General features: G+C 29.8%; 1 protein-coding gene across 1 annotated transcript in view; it reads right to left on the bottom strand.

The window, feature by feature from the left end:
• LOC117175927 (UNC93-like protein) overlaps window positions 1–21,429 on the bottom strand; it is a 203,914-nt gene that overhangs the window by 116,229 nt on the left and 66,256 nt on the right. The window contains exon 3 of the mRNA XM_033365776.1: window positions 13,058–13,277. Coding sequence (XP_033221667.1) covers window positions 13,058–13,277 — 220 coding nt within the window. The remainder of the gene's footprint in view (window positions 1–13,057; window positions 13,278–21,429) is intronic.

Raw genomic sequence — 21,429 nt, 5'->3', positions numbered from 1 at the left:
TCTTGAAATGTTGACAGTTGCATACGGTGAGTCTACTCTGAGTAAGAAAAATGTGTATAAGTGGTACAAGCTGTTCCAAGAAGGCCGAGAGGATGTCGAAGAAGAACCTCGCCCTGGACGTCCCAGAACGTCAACAACAGATGAAAACGTTCAAGCAGTGGAAGAAATGGTGTTGAAAAATCGCCGAATTACCATCAGATAAATTGCTGAAGAAGTTGACATATCGGTTGGCCCATGCCATACTATATTTCCGGACGTTTTGGGCATGAGACGTATGTCAGCGAAATTTGTTCCAAAACTGCTTAATTTTGAAAGTGCTTGTGAAAGATTTTCTGACTAAAAATAGCACCACAGTCATGCCTCAGCCTCCATATTCACTGGATTTGGCCCCCAGTGACTCTTTCCTTTTCCCAAAACTGAAGAGACTCACGAAAGGACATCGATTTTCAACGATTAAGAGATAAAAACTGCATCGCTGAAAGAACTCAAGGCTATACGACAAAATGATTATCAGAAGTGCTTGGATGATTGGAAAAAGCGTTGGCACAAGTGTATTATATCTGAGGGGGATTACTTTGAAAGGGACAACATAAATATTGAGGAATAAATGAATATTTTTTGAGAAAACCATAAAGTCACCTTATTTTTTGAACACACCTCGTATATATATTTTTTTTCAAATTGATCCATGGGAGGTTCATCAATAGGTCACTCGGCGTGTCTTGAAGACGCGAGCAAACATGTCAGATACAGTAATACAGTGTGCCCAGTATAAAGAAAGTTTTTCTCATATTAACAGAAAACACAAATTTTTGTTAAACACCATAAATCGGTACTGGTGTGTCATAAAAGGTTAAACAATAGGTCGCTCAATTCATCTCAAAGACGCGACCAAATTTGCTATATAATATTATGTTGTTTTGAATATCAAACATTTTTTGGTTCGTCCAATGCGTCTCGAAGGCGCTAACAAATTTACTAGATATCTTATTGTTGTATTTTAAATATTAGAAAAGTTTTTTTGGTATAAACAGGGTAAAATTTTGTTTCTTAAATCTCAAAAATAAAAAAAAAACACTTACAAATGGCTGATCCAGCTTCAAATTCGAGATATGATGAACAGAAAAATGGGCAAGGACATTTTTTTAAATTGTACTTTCGAGCTCCTTGGGTGGAAAGACATAAAAATATGACAAAAAAGTAGGTTTGGAAATGTATGTCATTTCAAAACTCCCTCTATGAGGCAGAAAAATAAATCTGAATTTGTTTGCAAACATTAACATTTTCCTTGAATATGCCAGAATGAAAATAAACGCTGAAAACTTGAGTAACAACATCTCGTATTCAGATTTGATATTTAGCATAGTAAACATACTTCGCTTATCAAGTAAATATTCGTCACTGAGATATTTTAAGTCACTTGAGTATTTTTAAACATTATAAATTTATTTTCTAATTTTGAATGATAAGCGATTCTATAGAAGCAAACACTTAGAAACAAGCAGACAATGATATGCGAATTCGAACAACAATCACGATACCAGAAATTGCAGTGTATGACCAACTAATTTGGTTAATTGAGACCGATTAGGTTTCTGAAGTTTTTAATGAAACCAATCTTGAAGAGACGGAAAGCCCGAAAATAAGTTTAGATGTATTAAATTGAACAATTTGGTACAAATATTTCAGTAGCCGTCAAAAAAGGGCGCGCGACTGTTAGTTCTGCGCTTCGCGCTCGACAGTATATTTATCTCGCGCTTCGCGCTCGACTTTTCTGCACAGACTATTTAAAACTAAAGGTAAAAGTATCGACAACATTAATTTAATAATTGTGAATTCTCTTTTGTTAAAGCTCCTTCGGCTTTAACGAACACATTCTCATCACGTATCTCGCGCTTCGCACTCGAGTTTATCCCTGAAATTTTATATCATTCCTATAAATTCCCATAAACGATAAAGTTTTTTAAAGTTTTTATTTCATTCATCTTCAAGTCTTTAAAACTCACCCTAAATTTGGAGGCATTTGATCAAAATTCTTTTGAAGTTTCTTTAATGTTTCCCTAATTCATTTCAAACTCATTTTTGAATTTATTGAATTAGGATTGTACAAAATGTAGAACTTATTTATTTTGAAAGTGGTTAGTTTAAATAAGTTTATTTTGGAAATGTTATATTACAATTTTTTAACTAATTGAAAATTGTACATTTCAGTATTTAAAAAAATATTATATTCATTTCATAAAATATTATCATATAACTATTCAGCTTCTACGTTTTTAATTTTTTAAATAATGGTTGCGTATCAAATTCCTTGCTTCAGAAAGTGCGCTTTCAATACTTTGAATTAGAATGTTTTTTTATTTTTCATGTTTTGAATTTGAAAATATAAATGAGAAAAAAGCCTTTTTGGAGACTAAAAAAACGGGTAAATTTTGGTATGCTAAAAGTTAAAAAAAAAGGCCTGTCATATGAAAAAATAGGTGAAGGGAATGTTGTAGCTACGTTTTGGAATATGCGTCCTTATGAAGATTTTAATTTGTCTTGTACCGTTTCTCCAAACAGTCAATTTCATTATTTATAATGTTATTTTTTACGATTAAAACGAAAACCACGCGTTTTATCAGGAAATTATTTCAAAAAAAATTTTAGATTTTTTCGGGGTAAACAACCTTCCTCTTATATCTTGTGTCATTTTATCAAAAATGTAATTTTTTATTTTTAATGTTGTTATTCACGATTAAAATAGAAACTACTAATCATATAAAAAAACATTAATAAAAATTGTTGTTCTCTACTTTCGGTAAAAAAATGTAGACATTTTTTGGGTGCATAATGTTTGTTTATAATTTTGTCCTACCTTGCATACTTTCACAAAATACAATTTTTTATTACTTTTTGTTTGATCAAAATTTGATTTATCAATCTTTCGAAAAAAATTCAAAAAGTTGCTATGATAATTTTGTAGGGCTTTCGAAAATTAACATGTTACTTTTCAAGTACTATGCACAAGTGTACAGAGAATTTTTGAATCATGAAAAAACGTGGTTTCAAAAACTTTCAAAATACGCTCACTTTTGAATTTTTATCCAAAATGGCTGACTAACGAACTTGTCATTTAGCTTAGGACACTAAAACAGTGAAGAGTGTATCAAAGGCCAATCTAATAGATTATTTTGTTCAAAAGTAATCGTGCTTGTAGACAGACAGACATAAAGACAGACACATTCGTAAAAACCTGTTTTTCGGATTCAAGGGGTCTCAAAACGTGAATTTTTGACAAAAACTGGAAGGGGGGTCAAATTTTACACAAATCTAATACCTTCTCTGATAAGAATGTATTATCATGAAAAAATAACTAATTACACAGCCACACAAAAAAGTTTGCGGATCTAGTAACAAGACACACGTATTCCTATGGATTTTGGGACGCTGAATTCAAATTCGGTATCAAAAATCACCCATCACGTCATGGTTGAGCCATAACCTCGAAAGATTACGAAAAATCATGCATTGAGGCAAATAAATTGCAAAATAATGCCAGTGAAGCAAATTTTCACTTCAAAAAACATGTCGACAACTGTGAAGGATCAACCCTTGCCTGATATCAACTTATTTAACATAACTTTACCCAACAGAACCTGACCTCACCTAACCTGAATTAACAGAAATTTATTTAACCACACGTAAAGCTCTGGAAGCATATTTTCCCAGTAGCAAATGTGTGCTACATCGAATGGGTCAACTCGAGCCGAACCTAGAAATAAATCTAACCTAGCCTAACCTAACCTCACGAAACACAATTAAACTGATTGTGTTGCCCCGTTGTGTTTGCGGTACCGTTTGAATCAGCTTGGGCTTAACCTGCAAAGAGGTCAAACCTATCCTAACCTAAAAAAAACCTAACCTAACCTAACTTAACTTCACGTAACACAATTAAACTCATTGTGTTGTCCCGTTGTGTTTGCGGTACCGTTTCATTCAGCTTCGGCTTAACCTACATAGAGGTTTAACCTATCCTAACCTAACAAAACCTGACCTGACCTGACCTAGCCGAATAAAATTCAACCACACGTGTAGCTATGTAAGCGTACGGTTTTCAGTCTTAAATGTATGCTATATTTAATAGGTTAACTCGATCTTAACCTAGAAATGAATCTAACTTAACAGAACCTAACGAAATTTTGCTTAACTCAACACAATGTCACCACGTGGAGGTGCCCTGGTTACAGACACAGGCGAATAATGCTAGCAACAAGCGGTTACGAAATTCCAGACATTTACTGCTATTAATGTCAAAATATGAAAGTACGCAAGAACAGGGTTACCAGCGTAATCGGTTAGGTTAGGTCAGGTTTTCTTAGATTAGGATAGGTTAAACCTCTATGTAGGTTAAGCCGAAGCTGAATAAAACGGTACCGCAAACACAACGGGACAACATAATCAGTTTAATGGTATTTCGTGAGGTTAGGTTAGGTTAGGCTAGGTTAGATTTATTTCTAGGTTAGGCTCCAGTTGACCCATTCGATGTAGCACACATTTGATACTGGGAAAATATGCTTCCAGAGCTTTACGTGCAGTTCAATAAATTTCTGTTAATTCAGGTTAGGTGAGGTCAGGTTCTGTTGGGTAAAGTTATGTTAAATAAGTTGATATCAAGCAAGGGTTGATCCTTCACAGTTGTCGACATGTTTTTGAAGTGAAAATTTGTATCACTGGCATCATTTTGAAATTTAGTTGCCTCAGTGCATGATTTTTCGTCATTTTTTGAGGTTATGGCTCAACCATGACGTGATGGGTAATTTTTGATACTGAATTTGAATTCAGCGCCCCGAAATCCATAGGAATACGTGTGTCTTGTTACCAGATCCGCACACTTCTTTTTTTTGTGTGGCTGTGTTATTAATTAAATTTTTTGAAACCCCACACACGAGACGATAAAGAAATTAAATGACAAAAGTTTTGATCAGAATGTGTCCCCAAAGCGGTCAGATTTTTTTTTTTTTTTTACTGTTAATCATGTTTTTCATGATTAGAGCCAAAACTATACATCCTATCAAAGAGTGGTTGATAACAAATTTGTAGATCTTTTTCAAATGCACAATTTTTGTCTCTTCATCTTTTACAGTATTTTGCATAGTTTGACAGAAAAATAAATTTTTTGGATTTTTCATAATTTTGTGTGCTGTGAAAATATGAAATTTTGATTTTTCAAAAAAATTTTTTAAATTGTTATGATAATCTTGTAGGGCATTCAAAAAGCAACATTTTTCTTCTCTTGACTTGTTTTCATTTCCTGCGTTATTTGGCCTAAAATGTTCATTTTCGTGTGTTTTTTGGAATTTTGTAATTGCTATAACTCTGACAATGTTTAATATTATGAAAAAAGTCATAAAAATAAATTGTTCGAATTTTTGAATACTATGAATAACCGTACAGAGAATTTTTGAATTTCTAAAAAAGGGGTCTCAAAAAATATTCAAAATGTGCCCACTTTTTGAATTTTCATCCAAAATGGCTGGCTAACGAACTTGACCTTTAGTTTAGGACACTAAACGAGTGTACCGAAGGCCAATCTAATGAATTAATTTTTTCAAAAGTTATCGTCTTCACAGACAGACAGACAGACGTGCATACATACCTACATATAGACATACAGGCATACATACATGCATACATATATACATACATACATACATACATACAGACACATTCGTAAAAACCTGTTTTTCGGTTTCAGAGAGTCTCAAAACGTGGACATTTAACAAAAACTGGTCAAAGTGTTGCTTTGTTAAATAAATCACGATTTTCTACAAAATTGTTTAGTTTTTGGACATAATTTCCATCGAAATTGCATATTGTATCTTAAGTGTCTTCAACCAAAAAGGGATTTTACTTTTTTTCTAGTCTCAATTCTGCGACGCCACACGATAATTTTAAAGGGGGAAAAAGACAACAAATTAATTTTTATTATTATTATAATTATTAGAAAGAGGTACATAAAGTCAGTTTTAATCAATTGTTTGAAAAATTATTTTCCTGTTTGAAAAAATTTAACAGAAAAAAATGTTATCCAAAAATGTGACAGTTGATATTTCAAACAAAAAAGGTTTTATTTTTAAATCAGAAAGATTTTTTATTCTAGACAAATAAAAATGTCAAGCAAATGGTTGAATTTTCTCCTGACAATAGGAATTTCTGACAAAAAGTTCATTTTTAATCACATAGTTGAATTCTAAACTAAAAATGATGAATGCACAACTAAAACATGAATAATTAAATTTAAAGTTCACAAATTGATTTTCTATAAAAAAAATTTAAGAAAAATTTACTTCCCTTAATTTGATTGAACTTTTTTGTTCAATTTTGTACATTTTTGAACATGTTTTAGAAAAAAATTACAGTTGCAGAAATCTTGTACTTTCTTGTACAAATTATATCCTACATGCTATATACTTCTTTCATCAATTTCACAAGATTATGATAAAAGAAAGAGAAATCTCTAGAGAAATATTTATGCATATTTTTGTAATCTTTCTTTTTATTTTGCTACAATCGAATTTAATCGGGCATTTGTGAATTTCAGAAATCTAGATGTCAGTACTTCTAAAATCGATAATAAATTCAGGAAAGCGAAAGTTAAACTTGTAAATTTTGATTCCTGAAATACTTGTAATTGATTCTTCGTAATTTTTATGCGAAATTCATAATGTTCTAGGTGTACAGTCAAATTCAAAATTACTTCATTTTTATCTTGACTCATAATTGAATTTTTTAAATCTCATTCTATTACTTAAAATGTTCATTATAATTATATGCGTCACGTTTTTATGCGAGGAACTTTATTTTTAAATAATGTGCAATTATTTTTAGTTCATCGCTTTTTGAATTAAGTATCTTGCTGAATAATATTGAATAAAAAAGTGATTAATAGAATTATAAATAATCTTTTAAAAAAGAATGAGATTTCGTAAATTAAGATTAAATGAAAATTACTAGTTTTGCCTAAATCGGAAGAAACAACACAAATACAGGCGAATGTTGCATGGGTTGGGATAGCGCATTTTCTCCACTTCTTTTTCCGGTGGTGCCACCTGTTGTTACTGTCATATATTTGTATCAATAGTGACTCACTTTCTATGTTAATTCGCGGAGTTGGTCCATGCTTTTTGCAGTTGCAAAAAACATTACATATTAGGTTGGGATACGTGTACCCTACAGGTTGGGATACGTTTTTTACAACTATATGCTATTTTTGACTGAAAATCGTCTTTGGAGTAAATAATAAAAATAATCGCACTTTTGTTCATTGTTATGTGCTTTTACAATCGAAATTTCAGCATGTCTCGTTAGAAATAAAAAAGTGAACGGCGGATCACTGATTTCAAAGTTTCAATTAAAGCCATCAAAGAAGTTTTCATTTTTGCGTAAACCCCCAATTTACAAATAAATATTTAATAAAAGTTTTACTATGATATTTTAGAATGATTTTATACACTTATTTTTCATGTTTTAACAGGTATCCCAACCTACACTACATTTTTTGGCAAAATGGAAGATATTCACAAAATCGGTTTTAAATTTGTTTGCAGTGTAATTTTATATGTTTAGTGCACCAGAAATAAGCTATTGGATAGACCTTAAAAACGTTTTAATGAAATCCCAATGATATTGTCATGAAAAACAGTTATGGCCCAAAAACAAAACCCGTCCCATCCTTTACAACATTCCCCTACGTTTAAATAAACATGTATGACTTTAGCTATTTTTTGTTTGTTTTTTACGCTCAGCTTTCTCTTCCCAAATTTGTTTGCAATAATCGTTTTGTCTTTTTTTAAATGTTATGAATCAAGTTAAGGCTTAGATAATTTTGAACTTGATGGTATACCAAGAACATTTTAAAATCGCTATCGGGCAAAAATCTTAATAACGATAGTGGCTTGAGTCAAGGCTATGATGTCACTTGTTCCATGAAGCCGAAAATTTATGCAAACTTGATCGATCCTAATTAACGAAGTGGTGCAGGTGATTTATGTCTGAAAAGTTTTAAATGATTTTTTAGCGCCTGGAAGGCGACGTAAGGCGCTGTTCATTAGTGTAAATGTAAATTCGTAATTTTTTATTTTAAATTGTAAGCTGTAAATTTTATGTAAATTGTGCATTTTAAATTTTAAATTGTAAATTGTAAATTGTAGAATGAAGTAGATATCCTGAATACAATCGTCTATCGGTTTGAGACATTATCAAGCAGGACGAGTTGCACAGATTACGCAAATGGTAATCAGTATTACGTCACTTATTATACGAATCGAATTTTACCGTCCGTTACGCATGCTAATCCACAACCACCAATGTATGTAACTGTACAAGAGAGAAGACGAAGTTCTTCTCAAAGTGATTACGAATGTAAATCGATTGAATTCCAAGCCAACTAGTGACCGTCAATGCACCCTTATAGAGCCCGTATCCGAGATCGAATGTAAATTCTGATTACGTTCCATGAATCAATATTTATTTCTTACAGAAACAAATTCTAAATACTTATGCTGAAGAAATCTTCATTTTCTCTAGATATTCTTCCTATTTTAAACTTATAACATTTACAATAATATTTTGAATTTTATTTGAAATTTTAAATAAAACACTTAAATTTTCAATTAAAAGCTGTAACTTTTTAACAAAATTATTACATTTTTAACCTATGGTTCAATTGGTAATCATATACTGGAATTTTTTATCTGTGATGAATTTTCAAACAAAAAATAGTGAAACTTTTTTAACCAAATAGTTGAATCAACAACCACAAATTAATTTTTCAACAAAAAATTATATTTACAACTAAGTAATTAAACAAGAGCAGTTGAATTTTCAACCAAAAAGTTGAATTTCCAACCAACGCAGATGACTTTTTATTTTTCAACAAAATGGGCCACTTTTTAATAAAACAAAGTTTTTGAACAAAATTGTTAAATTTGTAACCCGAAAAGAAGACTTTTTACAGGACAGTAGAATTTGTAAGAAAAATGTATTCTCAACGAAAAATGTAATATTTGATATTTCAAACAAAAACAAAAAGAAAATTAATTTTTAACTCAAGGGTTGAATTTTCTACAAAATAATTACAATTTTTAACAAATAGTTAGATTTTTATCCAACAAAGATTAATTTGTACTAAATCGATGATATATTTGAACCACAAATACGCTACTCTACTTCGATTGAAAATAGATGAATTTTAAAACAAAAACGACCAATTTTCAACTAAGAAGATTAATTTTCTACGAAAAAACGCAAACATTTAACTGAAATAATGAATTTTTCAACCAAAGAGATGAATGCTTATAAATAATTTATTCAAGTAAAAATGCATCTAAATTTTTGAAATTTTTACCCAAAAGAGGAAATTTAACAACAACAAAAATAGAATTTCAACCACACAGTTGCATCTTTCGCCTAAAAAGAGGAAACTTTAAAAAAAGATTATTTTTGTAAAGTTGAAGAAGAATTTTTTACTAAACATGAATAATTTCTAAAAAAATTGAAAAATTATGTTTTCAGTTAAAACTATATTTAAACTAAGGAAAAATACATTTTTAATAAAATAGTTCAATTATCCACACAAAAATTAATTTTCTTACAAATTAGTTCAACTTTAACTCAAGTAGTTGAATATTGAATTTAAAAAAATAAATTTTTAACCAAATCAGAGCGATAAATTTTCACCTAAAATGTTGAATCTTTAACTGGAATAGTTGAACTTTCAGTTTAACAAATTAATTTTTAACCAACGAAAAAAACGTTTTTCCCTCAAAGAAATGAATTATTAACTAAAATTATGAATCTTCAACCAAAAGTTGTTGTATAACAAAAGTAGTTTAACTTGTACAAAGAAGTTCAATTTTTAAACGAAAACATATATGAATTTTAAACAAATAATGTTATAGAAGATATTTAACCCTTTGAGACGCGAATTTTTTTCATTCATTATATTTGTTATTTTTAGCTTTATATAGGTTTTTGGGATCACTGATTCCGATTCTGACGTCAGAACTGTAAAATTCAAAATGGCGGATCCAATATGGTGACTGTCTTTGGAGTAACAAGAGTGCGCAGAACGTCCTCTTATATAGGAATCGGCGAAGCAAAACTACGCGTCGTCGAATTTTGTAATTCTGATATAAAAATCGTAATCAACGACTCAAAAAACCCCCGCTAATCGAGTTTTATACTGACTGTAACAAAACTTGCCAATTTCTTAAAAAATGGCTGCCATTATGTAGCCGCCATTTTGAATTTTTTAATTCTGACATCAGAATCGTAATCCGCGACCCAAAAAACCACATAATCGAGTTTTATGCTCATTGAGAAGTTATCCCTGTCTCTCAGAATCTTTTATAGACCAACATAATGACAAAATATATTTTTGTATATTCTGGAATTTTTTTCATTGAAAAAACTCACTTACGAAAAATTTTGCAAAAAATATATTGTTTAGTTCAATGTTTGAAATATTTGCATCAAATATTTGAGATCTTTAGGACTTGTAGTTTAGACACAGGCAAATAATTGTTAAAAAACGAGGTTTTCGAGTTTTAATTGTTTATAACTAATGAGTGATTAACAAATTCACATACTTTTTGTGCCAGTTGTACTCCTTACATCCCCAAGAGTTTATTAAAAAATAGCATTCGTATTTATATGTCGACGAGAACTAGAAATCCAATAAAAACTTAGGAGAAGTAGGTGGGACGTATACATCCCACTGCGTCGCAAAGGGTTAAAACAAAAATATTTTAATTTTTAATAAAAAATAGTTGGATTTAAATTCAACAAAAAAAGAAAATTTGGAACAAGATACAGTGAAACTCTGAGACTGGGCCTATTTTGGGGCTGACCTTGATGAGGAATTACCAAAACAGACAGCTGTTTCGTAGAAAACGCTTTTGTTTATTCACGCCTGAGCGACCGCCGCTCACCCCGCGCAGCTCCTTTTAATCCTAATTGCGGCGCGGCGTTAATTCTCGGAAGAACTCTATCAGGGGGCCCTATCTCTAGGGTTCACTGTAGTTGAATCCTTAATCGAAGAAGGTTAATTTTTAACTGGTTTGCAATCTTATCCAAAAAAGCATTAAACTTCTACTGGAACAGATGAATTTTGAAATGGAAAAGACGAATTTTTCCAACGATAGTTAAATTTTGAACCACGAAAGATTTCTGTTAACTTGTCCACACATAAATGTAAATTTCCAACAATAAGGTAATTTTCTATTGAAATAGTTCAATTTGCAACCCCAGAACGAATTATCAATAAAAAGTTGAATTTTCAAGCATTTAATAAAATTTCTAACTAAAAATATAATCTTCAGGAGAAAGCTACTGCAAAAAATAGAAATACAAGGCTAATAAATTACTAAAAATAATATTATATTAGGGTGGCAGCAAAACAAAGTTTTTAAAATTATCTCATTTTGAAATTTTCCCTGATCTGTCGTCTGTATCATAATGATGAACTCAAATTAAACAATTGAAGGAAAATTACTGAATAAATATCCTATAGGCAAAAAAGTTCTTCAAAACGAGTTGCATGTCTCTAATGACTGATTACTCAAAGCTTCTCAATAAATATTGCATAAACGAAGACCAATTGCCTGTAATTGCGATATGTACATTTATGCATAAAAGCTATTGAATCCGTTTTCAGACAACTGGATAAATTCACATATTAGTATATTCAATATACGTTATTGCATTTGCGAATCGATTATTAATTTTTTAGGTTTATTTGTTTTTAAGGTTAGAGAAAAATAAATTTCTTTGAAATCTTAAATATATATATAAATATTTTTAAAAATTAGAGACATTTTGAATGAAAATTTAAACTAAAAAGTGAATCTTCAACCAAATAGTTGAATTAAAAAAAATCGGAGAAAAATATGTAATAGTTGACATTTTAATACAAAAGATTGTAATTTTAAATAAAAAGCAGTTAAAGTCATCCAAAAAAGATAAATTTTGAACAACATAGTTGAATCTACAATTCAAAAAAACATTAAATGTTTTTAAATATTCTCTTCAGTCATTATTTTTCACATATTTGTATCACACAACATCTGAATTTTGAGTATTTATTTATATATTTCACAAATTAAAAACTGACTTTTGTCTTTAATTTACGTTTATAAAATCTCGTTATCACTGAAAGTGAAAACTAAATAAATTACAATCATCAAGTTATGAAACTTCACAGTCACCTTATATTAAACTCAAATTCACAAAAACTAAACTCATGTTTTATTTTATAAACATTATTTTTAACAAAAATGCGGGGATTGAAATCCTAAACATTTTGATGTTTAGGATGCAAATAGAGACATGAGCGGATTGCGGAGTTTATTTCTGACACGTGCACTCCCTGCGGCTATTAGCATATTCACAAGTGAATGATACTGGCGCTTTCAGTGTAAATCTAATAATTCCTACACAGGATAATCCATTGCAGTTATTGTAAAAAGGGAATTACAACTTAATAATTATTGGATTTAGAAATAAATTATTGCATCAATTATAATCTATTACAATATTATTTTGAATTTCTTTATTTTTTGTTTAAGCTGCATTTTCCTGTTAAAATATATTACTTCATACTGGATGTAATCTTTCAAGACCTCAATTTCATATTGAATTTCAACCCATTCATGCGCGCATTAATGACTCGTAAAATGCCCATAGGAATTATTTCAGATTAGTCAGTGTCATTCAACTCTAGTCACTGAGCATTTTAACGAATGCGGGATGACAGATTTAAAGCACCGCGCACAGGTGACAGATTAAAATTGTGACTAACCGATTGTATTTTCATTCTTTCAATCTGCAAATGAAAGATTTCTTATGGTGATATATTCTGCACATTTAAATTACAAATACACAGAATTAATTGATGTCTACGTTTTTTTATAAAATGGCTTGCACTTTAATTGGCTGAATTTTATTATATTCTCTGATTTAACATTTTATTTTTGAAAATGCTAATTTGTGATTATTCAACTTATGTATCTCTTACCTGGAAAGAGGATCTACGAAGAGGGCGACTATTATAACAGCCACGACGACGCAAGATAAATAAATTGCCGAGATTTCATAAATCTCGGAGTCTGGTGGTCGTTCCAAACTTTCGTGGCCACCATTTCCATGGACGCAGAAATCTGCTCCACATAATTTGACTTTTGCATTGTCATTGCTTGTGGAATTGCTGGCTCCTCCAAATTCTCCTCCGCTTAAAACTGAAAGAAAATAACATTAATTATCTAGTTATTATTATAAATTTAATTTTTCGTTTTTTATAATAATTGCCTCTTGAAATAGGAGTTTCTCTCTCCAATATGAATAAAGAAAACCTACCAAAAATGTTTTATTCGACGTGTCCAAATGACAAGGTTCCATCTCGGAGAGTCTAAGTGAAAAGCGTTAAGTTGTGGAAACCAAATAAAAAGATGGAAAATCGTGTGGCGAACTTTTGAAGCTTCATTTGGCTTCTGCGAGTTGAAACCTTGTCATTTGGATACGTCGAAATGCCTTTTATTGAGGGTAGCTACAGGTGAAGAAATTCCAGAAAGTCAGGGAAAGTCAAGAGTTTTTCCTCAAATTTTTAGCTTTTGGTTACCTTTTTAATTATAGAAAGATTCTAATAAATTCAAGTTAACAAAAATTATTTTTAAAAATTTTTTGTAGTATTTTAATAATTTTCTTTTCGAAAAATGCGAAAAAGCTACAGTTTTTTTCTGAAATTTTCCACTTTTTTCAACTTTTCACTGAAAGCGTGGTAAAATATGATGCAATTTAACAAAAATAATTGTTCAAACAAATCACAATTAAAAGAAAATTGTTATTTTTAATCTTCTTCTATCTTATAACTAGAAAGTTGCGGATTGCATTAAAACATGCAGCTTTTATTTTACTTTTTAGTTGTAACAAATACTAAATACTAATCTTATTAACGTAATGCTAATGTTGATGTTGATGTTGATTATATAGGAGAAGATAGTCGTAAGCAATGAATTGTTTATAGAATTATGTTTGTTTTACCTTAGATTATTTATTATCTCACTGAGTGAAAAGTGTACAAAAAGTTTAAAACTTCAGAACAAACCTCAACTATCTAGCGATACCATAGTAGAAGATAGTTATACGCAATAATACATAAATTGTTTAAACAATTATTTTTGCTAAATTTGATTAATCATTACCTTATTTTAAGCGAAAAGTGGACAAAAAGCTGAAAATTTTAGGGAAAAGCCGCAAGTATCTAGCTTTACAATACGTGAAGATAGTTATAGACAATAGTAGTTTGTTAAAATAATTCGGTTTGTAAACTGCATTAATTATTATTACTTCATCCTCAGTGAAAGGTGGACACAAAGTTAAATATCTCAGGAAAAAAACTTTCTACCATGATTCAAAGAAAATATTATTAAAAATATTAATAAATTATTTAAACAATTATGTTTGTTAATTTTAATTAATTATTGCGGCATTCTAATTGAGAAGTTAAAAATAGATTAAAAAAATTGGAAAAACGCAACTTTCTAGTATTTGTCTGATAGAAGATAGTTATAGGTAATGATGAATTGTTTAAACAATACTGTTTGTTAACTTTGTAATAATTATTATCTCACTAAGCGAAAAGTGGATACAAAGATACAAATTTCAGAAATACCCTCAACTACCTGGCATTTATATAGGAGAAGATAGCAATATTAATTTGTTTAAACAATTCTTTTTCCTAAATTTTATTAATTATTGCCTCATTTTAAATGAAAAGTGGAACAACGTTGAAAATTTAAAAAAAACCGCAACATTTTTTGCATTACAAATGAGAAGATAGTTATAAATAATCATTTTTTTGAAATTTAAAGATCATAATATTAAAAATAGTAATTAATTTTCCAAGCAATTAGGTTTGTTAGATTTCGTTAATATTACTTTGTTTTAAATGAATAGTGGACAGAAACTTTAATATTTCTGAAAAGAACCGCGACTTTCTAATTGTGTTCTAAAAGAAATTTTCTGAAAACAGTACCAAATTGTTTAAACAATTAACCTAATATGAACTATTCTAAATAAAATTTACATCAATGTTTTTTTTAATAGGAAATACGTGTTAAACTTCATGGTTCTTTCGGAACCTCTAAATATAATTTAAAATAACAAGTGTAATTTTTGTATCGATTCGGACAGATTTGGGGCCGGTATACATGCAAATTCATCGAAAAAAAATGTACAATGCATTTTTATACTACCCAAATGCATATATTATCATTATTTCAATATTATTTGTGCATAACTTCACCAATATTTTTTCCCCTATTTTCACAATTGCATCATTTTGATACCTTTCATTTTGAATGCCACTTAATTATTGCATGTCAAACAAAAAATGGTTCACCTTGTAAAGTAAAAAAAAAATTAATAATACTTATACCCGTTCTACTATTCGTTAATTATACTCATCAGGGCTTCATATCTCCCAAATTTGTTCATTAAATTAATTAATCTCAAAAATACGATCCATGGAAGATAAACATTGAAATGCTAATTGCAAAATGAACAATAATAGATTTAAACATGTAAGTGTAGAAATGAACTTTCTTAAGCTTCTGACGTATTTTTACTGTATGGTTCCTGTCAATTTTATTTGTCAACATTAGTCATAATACACATTTTGGTTTGGAATTCGCGAATGTTTTTTAGGATTTAGTCTTGATCTCTATGTCTCCCAGCCACAGGACTTTCACCAACTTGGCTGATTATTATCTTTTAATTATGGATACGTTTTTTAATATATCAGTCCCACTATCATAATCTGTGCCGAACCGTTCCCGGATTCCATTTAATACGCAAACGGTGTCACACATTGGCTGAAACACGTGACATCTCGCTGATCGACGATCGAGCGAAAGTAACCGTAATGACTAATGACTATCTTTTAACTCGAATTTACATATGCTACTGCGTATCAATAGGGTTAAATATGACTGATTTTATCAGCTGTTTAAAATGTAGCTCATTAAAGTCCTATTTATACAGCGTGATTAAATATAATAATATAAATAGAAAGTAATTTTATGAAATCCGCAAATGAAAGAATTAACTCGCAGTAATTGCACAAAAATTTAATATGAATTTGACTTTTCTCACCAAAGAAACTTGGTGAGTGAAAAATGAACCTAGCCAAGAACAACTAAAAAAAAGTCAGGGAATTGGATTGGTCAGGGAAAAATCAGAGATTTAGACAAAATTGGGCGTGGCAGTGGGGTCACAAGGCAGAAGTGAAACTTTGCTAGATTAACTTTGAAAATGTTTATATTTACAGAATATTAAAATCGTCTATTGTTTAATAATATTTAATTGCAAATAAAGACATATCGGAACTATTTAATGGAGATACTTGGAAATTTCCAGATCGATTCATAGAAAGCATGCGACGCCGCTGAAGCGGCGGGCACGCTGTACAAAATTAATGTAATCCAAAACCATGATTTATTTTTTTTTAATCATAACCAACTAAGTAATGCAAAATATTGCGAAGAATAAAAATTAGCTAGCAGCCATTTGAATGCAAATTTAAGCTTTCACTTACAGTTGAAGATAAAACACAAAAATGCAAATCGATTTTGTGAAATAAACAAATTTAACTTGAATTCTAATTTTATAAAAATTCTTTTGAAATGAAGATTTGAATAATCTGCATAACGATTTTCTGAAAGACTTGTTTTTTTTTTGCTTAAAATGCGAACTGCATTCATAGAAACCAATACAAAAACCCAACTATTTTTCATTAAAACTTATTTGTTTTTAATTGAAAAGTCTACTATACATTTATGATTCATAATTCATCCCATTTGATTAAAAATTCAACAATTTTGTTAGAGATTTAATTATTTTGTTGAAAATTGTTTTGTTTTTTCTAGTTTAAAATTAATTTTCTGAATTAAACATTTGAGGAATCCATTTTTGGCTAAAAATTCATCGTATTTAGTTTAAAATTCAACTATGTATTAAAGTTTAAACTGAGAATTCATATTTTTTGTTGAAAACTTAACTACATGGATAAAAGCTAAAATACTATGTTACAAATTCATTTTCTTGGTTGAAAATTAATCTGTTCTTTTGAAATGCAGTTTTTGAAATCAATTTATTAACATAAAACTTAACTATAAACATTTTTATTTAAAATTAAGTTTTTTACTTAAACATTCAAATATTTAGTTAAAAGTGAACGTACTTTTTTACAAATGAATTTTATGGGTTGAAGATTAAACAATTTTATTAAATATTCATTATTTTCTGTTGCTGAAAAATTATTATTTTAATTTAAAAATTTAGCTGTTGCATTATCGGTTAATAATGGATGGTTTTTAGTTAAAAATTCAACAATTTAGTAAAAAATCCATTTATTTTTGGTATTCAATTCGTTTTTTTATAGAAAATTAAACTTCTAGACTGAAAATTCAAATGTTTTGTTGAAAATTCGTCTTTTTTGTTGTTTTTACGTCATTTGTTTGAAAGTCAAGCATTTGATTCAAAATTCTTCTCTTTTGTCTAAAAATTCAACTATTTGCCTGTAAATGCAACTGTTGGTTCTCAAATTAATGTATGTTTTTGGAAATGCAACTATATGGAAAAAACATCTTTTCTGGTTTGAAATTCATGTTTCGGGTTTGATCGTCAACTGTTCTTTAAAATAATCGACTTTTTTGTTTTAAAAAACTGAACTTTTTTGTTGAAAATTTATCTCTTTCGCTAGAAAATTAAGTTTTTTTGTTGAAGATTGAACTATTTTATTGAAAATTTAAAATATTTCGAGTTGAAATTTTAAGAGTTTCATATTGAATTCAGTATGGTACCTATAGGTCATTCCATGTCAGCTTTACCACTAAAATTTAAATTCACTCAAAGTTATTTTTTTCTTGATTTTAACACAAAAATAGAAGACACGTATTTTTTCTTTTCAATATATGTGAAATTCACAAGTTATCATTATTTGAACTTTCAGGATCTAATGAAGATCACTTTTTTGAAATGCTCAAAAGTAACAATTATTTATTCATTAGAATCTGGATGTTTTATAATGAATTTCATAATTGTTCATACTTTGACTGTGTAATATGCGAAAAATATTAATTATTTATTTATCCGGGAAACATGCAAAAATGTTAAACAAATTGCATTTACAAGAAAAAGGTATCTCCGAAATGAAATTTTTTCCTATGTAATTTTGCAATATGCTTCAGAGAGTATCTCACGAAAGTTTCAGAGTGGACCGTTTTTTTTCAAATTCTGTTAAATAAATTATATTGACCAAATTCGTTATATACATAAAAAATGTTTTTATTATTATCAAAAGAACAATAATTCGTATAAGCTGTAGTATTGTGAAGGAAAACCATTCTATAGAGCACAGTAAAATCGTTAGATACGAATTTCCTTATCTATTCCGCTTTTCGTTTCAAAGCTCGCTTTGATACATTTTTTGAAAAGCTAACATATTCAAAACTAGGACAAGAAGAGTAAATTTTCACTTTTAATTGGTGATTTTGCACGGGTTCGATGTAATGTAACTTTTGTGTTCCCTTTACTATTACGCAATTTTCAAATCGAACTTTTAAAAATTCAGCAGCTGCTTCATAATCTCGTTCATTTTTGTAAATCACCGATATATTAGAAAAACACCCGTCATTCTTTGCCCATTCATACAATCCCAATGCCGAACTTATTTGACTATCTGCACTCATTTGTAGACTTGCTTTTCGTGCTTTTCTTTTCAGAGCCCCACCTGCTCCATCGCAAGGGCCTTTTCCATGTGCGGTGGCTTGAAAATGCCACTTTGCAGAACGACCGAAATCTTGCTCGTGGTGATAAAAAGTTAAAAAATGTTTCGCGTTTTTGAATTGCTGGGGCGCACCGTCAGAAAGATAAATCCATTCACTCAGATTTGAATAGAAGCTCGAAAGAAACTTGTTAAATTCTTGTAAAAATACGTAAACTGCGACTGAGTCGTGTTTTTGACAGTCAGAAATAAAAACTAAAGTCTTGTGCTGAATTGAACCATCATTTTTGAAATAAAAAACTATTGGGAAAATTTTTACCTGGTCGTTATTCCAATGAACACCAGGGACAGCATTTTGGATAAAAAACGCACAATTTTCTGCAAAATCACAAATTACAAGACATTGCTCATCTTGCCAATTTTTTTTTACATTTTTGTAACAAGTTGCCTGTTCATTCGCGATAAAAGAATTAATAAGGAATTCTTTACCGGATTCCCAAAAGTTTTGAATGAATTTTTCGGTTGAAACTGTTAAAGATTGTTTAGTTGTTCTAGGTTGTAAAAACCACTGTTTGTACCTTATATGCGGAACGTCACTTTTATCAAAAACTGTCGACAAAATATTTTACAAAATTTGGAATGTGGGGCATTCTTGACATTTTCCAAAAAAACATTTCTCTGTTGGATTTGGAGAAAGTGAAAGCAACAAAATATCTTGATAGTTGCTCACAGAATAGTTTTCTTTTTTCATCAAATTCACGATGTGACTTCCTGTGAAAGAAAGAATTATTATGGTACTATCTTTGCAATATTACTGTGGAGTATAACTAAATATTTAATTGTGTCTTAGAATTTTTGATGTTTTTAAAATGGAAGAAACCAGGCGAAAATAATGAAAAACTTAATAAACAAATTTAAAAATTGCAGTTTACTGATTTGTTTTACGATCATTCAACTCAATAATTGCGTTAAATAATATTGAATTTTATCAAATAACTTTTTCTACGCTGTTTACCTGATGCCATTAGCTTCATATTTTCATGGATAGGATAAACGCAAACAATATTTGTTTCGCCTGAACCAACCAAAATACAATGCTCTGGCCTGAGTGAGCAAAATTTACTCAAGCCAACTTTCATATTAGTATTTTCCTTGATGAATTTCAAGTATATTTCTTTCAAGTTTCCCAATATTAAACGTTTTTGGAAAACAACGGATTTCCTATTTATGTTCACCGATTTTGTATCTTTTTGCCCAGGCATTGGAAAACTAACATCGTCGTATTCATAAAACTCTTTAATTTTAGTTTCTGTTTCGGCAGAAATAACTTTACCTGCAATTAAATGAACCGATAAATTTGACTTTAAAAAATGTTCAACATGGCTTACGTTAAATGTTTATGCAGCTAAGAACTATTAAAATTAATTAATGATAAATGGCTTCAAAATTCGAACTACTGCTAACCAGCTCTGTTGGGAGGTATTGAAAAAATCCCCTCTATCAGTGTAAACTCTCGAGCTTTGCGTATGAAGTAACGCGAAGTATTCATTAAGTTAGCTGTCTTACGCACAGACCATTTTGTTCCCAAAACTGTCAATATTTGAATTTTCTCTTGCTGGCTTTTATTCGGGTCATAAAACTTTGCTTTCAATTCAGAAATAAACTGAGGACTATGTTTATATTCATACTACAATGAGTAAACATGACACAAATATTTAAATGTAAAAAACATTGATAACACAGGCCCACAAAAAAAACAAAAGTGTCTCTGCAATTGACCAGGCCTATATATTCTTATGTATTTTTCGACGCTGAATCCGAATTTGCAATAAAAAAAGTAGGGTCCAGCTACTTTTTTATGGGATTTTGCTCGAAAAACCTCATTTTTTACGGTTTTTTCATGATTTTTTTAAATAAAAAAAAATAAAGAAAAATTTTATTTTTTTGACTTCAGAATCGAATTCTACGGGAAAAAATACATCGAAAACCATGTTTTGATTTTTTTTACAAAAATTTCAACCCACCATACGGCGATGAAAAGGCAGAAAATCGCGAAAAGTGAAAATTTACTTCAAATTTGATTAAAATGACATTAAAATCAAGTTTTACGATTTTAAACCGATTTATAAACATTGAAAATACTTTACTGGCGGTTTTTGAGGTCGCTGATCACGAATTTTAAGTCATTTTTTTCAAATAAACAACTTCTAGTCGGCGTAAGTGGACAATAAACGTGATAAATTGATATTTTTTCAAAAAATCGATGTTTTGGATACTGTTCTGGAGGTTTTCCACTACATGAATCACAAAACTAGAACTTTTTTCGACCCTTGATCATAAAGTAAGACTTAGAACCTATGTATAGCGATATTCATGAACTCCATTATAATATTTTTAGCTTCTTTTAAGAAGTGCCTTAGAGTTTTAATGGGTTAATCATATTTATACCCCATCGTCCTTGAAATCTGCGTTCAAATTCCTTCAAGTCTTGGTGAAACCTTTCCCCTTGCTCTTCACTAAAGTCCCCGTTGTTCTCAGGAAATTGATCAATATGTGAATCAAGGAAATGAAGCTTCAAGTTCATTAGGCAGTCCAGTTTTTCAAAG

The sequence above is a fragment of the Belonocnema kinseyi genome, chromosome 7 (assembly GCF_010883055.1).
Source record: "Belonocnema kinseyi isolate 2016_QV_RU_SX_M_011 chromosome 7, B_treatae_v1, whole genome shotgun sequence".
NCBI classification, from domain to species: domain Eukaryota; kingdom Metazoa; phylum Arthropoda; class Insecta; order Hymenoptera; family Cynipidae; genus Belonocnema; species Belonocnema kinseyi.
Note: the sequence above shows the minus strand (reverse complement) of the source record. Positions and strands in the feature narration are given on the sequence as shown.